Source organism: Eutrigla gurnardus, assembly GCF_963514095.1.
Source record: "Eutrigla gurnardus genome assembly, chromosome: 13".
NCBI classification, from domain to species: Eukaryota; Metazoa; Chordata; class Actinopteri; order Perciformes; family Triglidae; genus Eutrigla; species Eutrigla gurnardus.
Window position 1 is genome coordinate 13,835,605 of NC_139936.1, and position 8,973 is coordinate 13,844,577.

The 8,973-nt window shown below is 41.7% G+C and overlaps 1 protein-coding gene across 1 annotated transcript; it reads left to right on the forward strand.

Annotated features, from left to right (window-relative positions):
• The first annotated feature begins 663 nt into the window (after positions 1-663).
• Positions 664-8,248, forward strand: LOC311023512 (uncharacterized protein). Its single transcript, XM_084025399.1, has 19 exons — positions 664-856; positions 2,730-2,755; positions 2,838-2,872; positions 2,970-3,007; positions 3,974-4,067; positions 4,177-4,244; positions 4,349-4,400; positions 4,500-4,604; positions 5,556-5,584; positions 5,822-5,858; positions 5,984-6,059; positions 6,300-6,330; positions 6,486-6,522; positions 6,635-6,731; positions 6,853-6,890; positions 7,012-7,055; positions 7,134-7,202; positions 7,526-7,684; positions 7,813-8,248. Exons 1-19 carry the CDS (start codon positions 845-847, stop codon positions 7,927-7,929), a joined length of 1,164 nt encoding a protein of 387 aa, XP_083881525.1. The 5' UTR covers positions 664-844; the 3' UTR covers positions 7,930-8,248.
• Positions 8,249-8,973: the final 725 nt, after the last annotated feature.

Here is an 8,973-nt window from a genome sequence, read left to right on the forward strand (position 1 = left end):
CACGCCGATACCGCTGAAAAACTCCCCCTTTAGCAGCGTCAGAAACAACGCCATGTGCTGGGTTTTCCCCTGCTTGACTCTCTCCTCTGCTGTGTGCAGAGTGAGTGAGTGATGTGTGCTGCTATCGTTGTGTAAACTTGTGCCAGGTACACACAGGATGAAGCCCACCCTCCGGCTGCTTTCATTCAGCGCGTTTGTGATTAAGAATGCATCCACCGTGACACTGTCCAACAAAAATATATACATATATTTTAATTTAGCTGATTCTCTGCTTTGTTTTCACTCCTCACTGACTTCACAGCTCTCTTTCTCTGCTTGTTGAGCTGTGGAGGAGGAGCCAGGTTTGACAAACACCAACCGACGACTGTCACGTATTATACCTTTAAATGTGTTGCATTCATTGATTTCTCCCTCTTTTTTAACATTTGCTGTCTGCCTTCCTACTTAATGACATCATAGCTGATGACAGCATGTGTTGATCAAGTGAATGATTAACTTTTTGAAAGCAGATAGTCTACAAAAGAGAAATTATTTACCAGCTGCAGTAAATTATGTTAAACCCAGTTGTATAGCCTATATATGGCCATAAACAGTTTGCGGTACAGAAATGTGCATGTTTGAGCTGTGCAGTGGCAGCAGCTCATTAGAAGGACAGCGAGAGCAGCAGCAGCAGCAGGTGAGGCTGTCTGTGTAACTCAGGTAGGAAATGCAAATGAGGCCAGTTAGAGCTGCTCTTCACATTCTCGCTCTATCGCTCACTTTCAAATCCAACGAACCATTTGCATCCAAGGACCGAAAACGAAGCCATGTCCCCCATGACTTAAGCTACAAGACGTGAACTCAAATGATGACAATGGTAAAGTATGGTTTTAATTTGGTCATGCTTTAATGTTCTGATACGTTTGGGAGGAGGGAGAAGGAAGTGAGCAGGTGTTGTCGGTGGCAGAGTTTCAGCGACAGAATCAACTTTCAACAGAGGTTGCTTTTATTTCATCGTTTGGTTCTGGCAGCTATACAGGTGTAATTATGTGGGAGTGTGAAGGTAAACAGAGGAAATAACCCAGACGACTTGTGTTTAATAGACATAGGTATCAGCACTGTGCATTACAATGCATTTCAGACTGTAAACACGACCAGACTGTAGTTGGAAGGTGTTGTTGTTCACTCTGAGAAGGTGTTGGAGTTCAGTGAGGCACAAACCTGTGAGTCTGTTTGTGTTTTTGGATTCTAAGATTGCCGCTGATCTCTCACCAGACTGTTCTAGCTTTTGTTTGCCTTCATTCACTAAGTCATTATGACCACTTAGGTCATTTATATCTCAAAGATGGTCAACCCTGTCTCAATATGGATATCAAGGTAAATGACAACATCTTAAGAGAACAGCTCTTTGTGAGCCTTTCGCTGGAGTTTCTTCACGTCTAGTCTCAATAATTCATGCAGATAAAATGATTTGTGGCTGGAGGAGTTCCCTGTTTAGTCACAAAAACAAACATAAAAAATATATAATAAGGGTGTAAACTACAACCCCCTTGAATATGTGCCTATCAACTCAAGTGTGTGTTTAAAGGCAGAGTAGGTCATTTGGAAAAACCACACAGATTTTGACTTTGAACGCATTGTTGAACCGAAAAAGTCCCCCCTCCCCCCTCTTTCAGACCTCTGTTCAAAGCCGCTCCCCCAGAACGACGGCTCGAGATCATCAGAGTGCACACAGTCAGAAAGTAAGCAGACAGGCAGGCAGGCCGTTCAATTATTTTCTCCATCCTGACTTTTTTGATTGGACGGGGTTTTTCAGTCCTGCCACGCCCACGGATGACATTTTTTTTTAATGTTTTTATGTCAGAGCGTTTAAATCTATTCATCTGTTTTCATGCTATCAGTATGTTACGAGGATTCCAAGTGATATAACAGAAAGTGTTTCTGAATAGACTCAACTACTCAACCTTTAAGAATACACATCTATTTGACTAAACCAAAAATGTAAAAATACTGTATTAGCAGTCAATAATCTCATGGCACCTATTTGTTAGTCTAATAACTGACGTAAGCACATATAGTATTATATTATCTCTCATTTTTCAAGTATAAATATTCATATAATCATAGTGTAGCTAATTTTTATTGAATAACTAATATAACTACGTGTGATACCCCAGATACACTGTGTGTTGTCTGTATAGTTTCACATTTGAATGGTCATGCATCAGATTTCACTTCATGACTACATTACTTTTTCCTGTTTCCTCCAGTTGGCCGGCAGGAACACTGACGCCACTTTTACACACGTTACAGCTGGTTCATCAGAGAGAAGTTACAACGTGTTTGCAGAACATTGTCACTGTAACTGGAATTACTGTCTGTGAGAGGAAACGGCTGTAAATAACAGAACAGTAGCGTAGTTCTTTTGATTCTTTCTATCACCACGCCTCGTTTATTAACAGTAAATCAACTATGACGTTTTGTGTGCCAAATGTGTGAGGGACAGAAACAGCCCCCCTCCCCCCTCTCTATCCACCTATGATAATTTACCTAACATCAACACTTCCTCTATGGCTGCCTGACACTGTGGGAAAACACACATACTGTCTCTTCAAAGACTCACATAAAAAAAAAAGTGCACTATATTTAGATTTGAGAAGTAAGTTATTACTAGCCCATGCAGTCATTAGTTTATTTTATCTGCGGTAAATCTCTATGTACTGATCTGAGGTTTCTGTGTGTTTTTCCAGAGCTTCTTTGGCAAACTGAAGAAAGCGTAAGTATCGTAGCCGTGAGCAAAACCTCAGTCATTAGCTGTTAATGTATAATGACATCAAATACTCTCCTCCCTCTGTCAGACACAGTGGGCCTCCAGCTCCACCCAGAAGGACAGGTGAGATTTAAGCTCACCTACGGATGAAGAGGAAAAAGGTTTTCCTCCTCCTCTCTTTAAAGACTTTATTATCTACAAATGTATTTCCCTCCCCCAGATAACAATGCAGGATTTGGCTGGCCACCGGATGAGTTTGTAAGTAGAAACACTTGTCCACTCCCCCCTCTCTGTGAGAAGTAGCATTTCATGATGACTTTTTAAACAATCTGAATCATAATATCATTTTTCTATTATCATTTTACTGGCTCATCGACCACAGCTATGTTGCTTATAGAACTCCAGCCAGGGGCATGAATATAGACAGCACAGTTACATTGGGACTGAGAGAGAGCATGGCCCTACAATAATGTGTTAGATAGAGGGGGATTCAGATTGTCACCTGGGAAATACACCTGTGGTCAAAGATGAACTCACTTTACATTAAACATGGTGCCATTTGCTTTATCTGGCCTCGAAAACGAAAACCCTGTCTCCATCACAGTAAACCCATCCACGTCACACTACTGGGCGATCAGAGACTTTTGTCCAGGAGACCATGATCGTGTCACATGTGAAACTAAAAGTAAACACTGACACTTTTGTTCTGTCAGGCATTAGATATGAGTCATTTGTCACCTGGTAGTCACATGACTCGTTCGTCACTCTCTAGACAGGTGGTTCATTGGTCAAACAAGCAAGCTCCAACCACTCTCTTTTCCTAAACCTAAGTGGTATTGTCTAACATCCTGTGACGATGGACCTTTATTTTGAAAAATGTAATGAGTGGAAATTGACAGGCTGTCCATGTAATGGCCAACACTGACGCTAGAGGGACCCATACCTAGGGCATCACAGTTTGCAGCTGAGGAGTACTGCTTATTCTAAATAAACTAAAAAACAACCTGAATAAGATCAAAATAATTTTCAATTAAAGCAATAGTTCTTATTTCCCTTGGTATATTCTGTATATGTTGAAAATAACTGGATAATATGTATGTTGATGTCCAAGGTCAAGTCTCTATTTGTTCATGTGACGGGATACGATTTCTTTAAAGTGTAACACTTGTAACGTCTAACTATTATATTATTATAATATATATACACTATGTTTTCTAACGGCAGGATGACGATGATGGTGACATGTATGAAGTGCCTCCTTGTGAGCGCCAGACTGTGAAAGTCCCACAGAGACAAGTGGAGGAGGACGTGTATTTGGGTAACAGCACTGCAGATAGGGTTAGGGTATAAACAGTTCCTGTTCGGCATGGACACCACTCACAATATAACATTCCTAAAATGATGTTCCCTGATCCTGCTTTTTGTAGATAGGACGTCCAACCCTGGTCTTCCACAGCGGCAGGCTGCTCCTCCTCCCAGATCAAGCAAACCTTCGGTAACAACAGCTCAGTGTTTTGGAAGTCTCTTCCTGCGTCTTTGCATCCACTACAATAATTAAAAGATTTTGCATGTCTTTTAATTAAATTGTCTGTCATCCAGAAACCCCAACAACGTGCTGAAGATTTCTTCCATGATCCCAAAACCAAGAAACGTGAGTCGTTCTTCATTCTCCAGCAACACAAACGGTGCATTTGGTGATTTTGTTGATTGACTGTATAACTGTCCTCACCTGTTCAACCCATTTCTTCAGCGCCTGAGATAGACAGAAATGAGAAACCTGGGAGAAATAAGATGATGCATCCTCCCCCGGTCCTGTCCACTCCTGTTCCAGTCCCTGTGTCCAACAGCGAGGAAGGTGCCGTATCACTTCTACCAACACAAATATTCCTTTCATAGAAGCAATTCATCACCCTTTAAATGAGAGGCAGGCACATTAACGAGGTGATAGAGAACCACATACAGTATCCATACATCGTCTATCCTGTATTCAGGGTCACATACAGTATACTCAAATAAATATTTGTTTTTATCAGTCATGTGCTTTACTGAACTTTACTGAAATACAGTCACTTCTTCCATCAATCCGATGAAAGATTTTGCAGCAACAGCAGTTCATCTGCAATAAATAAAGGAATAAACCAACTGGGTTGAGCAAAGATCCAAGCTGTGACTGAAACAAAGAAGGGAGTGCCTCCCATTGTTGTGCCACCGAGCTGCATCCTGAGCACCTCAGACTCAACTTCAAACTGATCGGCACAAACACCAAACCAATCATTACTTTTCACCGAAAATGTTGACAAAAATTAAGGAACTTAAAAAGACAAGGAACTTTGTAACTCTCGCCCCAATAAATTATTATTATCTCCACGCTGTCTGGCATTGCCTGATTGTCCAAAACATCAGATCGAAGGTCACGGGTAAATTATTGGAGATTCTCTGATTCGATATTCCTCCGTGTCCAACTTTTGAACTGCTTGGAGACATCTTTCAATTGCACGTTTCCTAATGCCTGAAACCTTTCCAATTAATTTCATAGCTTCATTAATAAGACAATATTACAAAACTGGAGAGACAGATGATGCATTACGACAGATCATTGAAATTCCAATGAAAGACATCGTAAAAATCCTTTCCTACAGCGCCTCTGGGTCTGATTCTTCTTCTACTTCTTTGTTGGTCCTGACCAGATCTGATTCATTACGACATGTGCTGTTTTGGCCTACACTTTTGTTTCTTTACATTGCATTAAATGCCTCCACCTGTATGATACCACAACAACACAGATCATCTGCTTTCTGCATTTCAGATGTGTACCTCGATCCAAATGCAGAACAGGTATGATACCATAGACACATCAACAATACAACAATGCTCCATACATAAGAAGAAGACGATGTTTGAGTATAATGGGTATAACTGGCTGTAATGGCCATGCAAGCTGTGAAGGAGCCGCTCTTTACGAAGCATGGATGAAAGTACTCTGCCTGGATTATAATGTAATGCTTCATGACTGTGCTGCCAGAGGAATGCGTTGGTTCATTTTCCCATGTCTATGTGTCTTTTGTGTTTCAGGAAGATAATGATGACCTGTATTTAGAACCTACAGCTGGTAGGTCACTTTTAAGTTTGAGCGAAGTTTGTTCCGCAAGCGGTGATCGGACGTCCAATTTATTTCCCAGGCGATGAAAATGCTAAATAATAAAAATGATCATTCCCTTTCTTCCTGCTCCTCAGCTTGCCCCCCTGCCCCTCGAGGACCGATGAGGATGCCTCCATCTCCCAAGACGGCACTTCCTTCTCCCATCCCCATGTAAGTGCCCTACAGCCGGGGCCAAAGTGGCTTTCAATCCGTCGCCTCACTAGAGCATGGCGATGCAATAACCAGTGATGTTATCTGTCTGCATAGCTTCATACTCCATGTCACATCAGTGATCATTGACAATGATGCAGCTGTGTTTTTGCAGCAAAATGCAAATGTGGCAGATGAATTGCACAGCAGACAATCCGGTACTAGACAAGTAATGAGAATGAACCTTCTCTCTGTCTGCAGGATGAAGCCTCTGGTCCCCAGAGCTCAGTCGGTGAGTCTGTTCATCTCAGTGTTATGTCATTTCCTCACGCTAAGCTCTGTTCTCAGTTACTTTTTCATTTAAGACGACATGATAGAGGCTGAATTAGAAATGTCTGTTTGCATTCTTACTCTGTTTGCTAACTTTTGTTATTTCCCTCCTTTCAGAACGCATTCCTGCCTTCCTTGAATGAGTTAAAAACGGGTAAAGACCATATCTTCTCTTCTTGTTTTAAGCTGATACAAATGGTCAGTACAAACCACATCCAAAAGAAATAAGTATGTGTGTACACATATTCTCTTCGTGGCTCCTTCAGCTGATGCTAGACGCGCCCCATTTCCAGCCAAACTCCCTCCACCCACTCCCAGCATTAAGCCCCCTCTGCCAGCAAACCTGAAGGAAGCCAAAGCCAGGCGAGTTAAAAGTGTTAAAACTGCATTGGTGTACATTTACGGCATGTTTTTACAGTCGACCCCCATCTGCACACAAGTCAGAATTCATCTTATAACATTAGCCTTCTTGCCTTGATTCCAGCCTTCTGAATCCTCCCATGGCGGACACTAAGCCTGTGGGTAAGCTCACACATTTACATTTTTTTATTTTCATTTTGAGGATTGACTGTGATCATTAGACTCAGATTTTAATTTTCCCAAACCTGGGAAAACACGTTTCATGTTTTCTATCTGTTTAAAGCCTCCTCTGGCGGGATGAGGGCGACCAAACAATCCGGCAACGAGGTACGGTATCAATCAGCAGAACATCCAGTTAGTGAGGACTGCTTCACTGTTGCTGATACATGTAATGTCATATTACAGGACAAACAATGGTTCGCTGGAGACTGCAACAGAAAGGCAGCGGAGGATCTCTTAATGAGGGTCAACAAGGTCAACAAGTTAACTGTTTTTTGTTTCATTTCATGGAATGATAGTCTTCTAACAATGGGGAGAATCTTTTCAACCACAATCCATTTTCAACCAAATAGCAGGCCTTAAGGCGAGGGTGTTGCACAGACAAATTTGCTGAGTGATTCAGACGACTTCAGGGTTTCCATAAAGGGGATTTTTCTTACCATAATTTACACAATTCATTTTTACATTCCCCTCAATTCTTAATCCCTCCCTACAAACCATTTCTTCTCTGTTCCTTTTTATATTCCCTGTTCTTTGTGTCAACGTCACTCGGATTCTCCTCTTTTTCCTCGTTGTAGGACGGTGCCTTTCTAATACGACGCAGCTCCGCCCAGAGCGCCCGCCAGCCCTTCACCCTCGCCGTGCTCTTCCAGCAGAAGGTGTACAACATTCCCATCCGCTTCCTGGGGGAGACACAAGGTTACGCCCTCGGAAAAGAGGGCAAGAAGAACGAAGAGGTGACAGCAAATTGGATGAGAGTGAGAGAGAGACAGGAAGGAGCCGGAGAAGATAGAAGACAGCAGGATTCTGGAGGAATTTCAGGCTTTTTCGTTTAATTACCTCTGTCTCTTTCTCTTTTCGGCAGATTTTCGGCACCCTGGAGGAGATGATTTGTCACCACAAAGATAACCAGCTGTTTCTGATCGACAGCAAGAGCCAGGCCAAGCACACGGCGTATTTAACCCATCCTGCACGCCCTTAAAACGAGGCACTTCTCTCACATTGTAGTCATGAGTTAATGTGAGGATAACACTTTGAACGTCCACTGTGTGTTACAAACGTGTGATTAGTCTAACTACGATGACATTAGTGATACCGCTAAAGCAAGTTTTATTTATCATTATGAATTGAAAAAGACAATCCAAACTTCAAATGCACTGCAACATGTTATGTAAATGCAGCTTCATTCTAAAGCTCAGAGATGTTCCTGTCTTCATTTTAGCAACTACTGCATAAGGTTGACTGTTTTCAATGATGTTGCTGTGACTTTGATTTTGAATATAGGACTACTTTATGCTACAGGTGTGTCTTCAGTGTGATATTGTGCAATACACAGTCAAAATGCATCAGCTTTAAATTTGTATCATATTTATTTTAACAGTTTCCCTTAAAATCACTGTTGTTGGGCAGGAACAAAAAAATCCACCTGGAATATGGGCTTTATTTAGGGACAGCGGCCATTGTTCTGTGGTGTGTGTGGTTCATTTAGAGGATTACATGCATTATGAAAGGTTGACGCTTCATTTAGTCCTTTGAGTGAACTCAAAACTCTACCAGATCCTCGTAATGGTCAGTGTGGTGAGCACAGTGTTTGTGGGTTCAACTGAGACACCAAGAGCTGTGTGTGTGTGTGTGTGTGTGTGTGTGTGTGTGTGTGTGTGTGTGTGTGTGTGTGTGTGTGTGTGTGTGTGCATGTGTGTTTACTGCCTTCCAGTGGCCACTGACCGTGCCGGCACCTGGTTCCTGTCAGAGTTAAACCACGTTCTCTGTGACCAAACCATTAATCCTCTGCCTGTCGTCATACAACATACAGAACCCTTTGTGTATGATTTATAGGCCTATATATATACAGTACACACACACACACACACACACACATATATATATATATATATATATATATATATATACACATTTCAGAGTTAAATCTAACACCTATTTGATTTTGATCACCTGTTTCAGTAAAAACTAAAATCTAACACTGTTCAACACTTTATTGTATTTTTGCCAGTAAGTTACTGTTTAC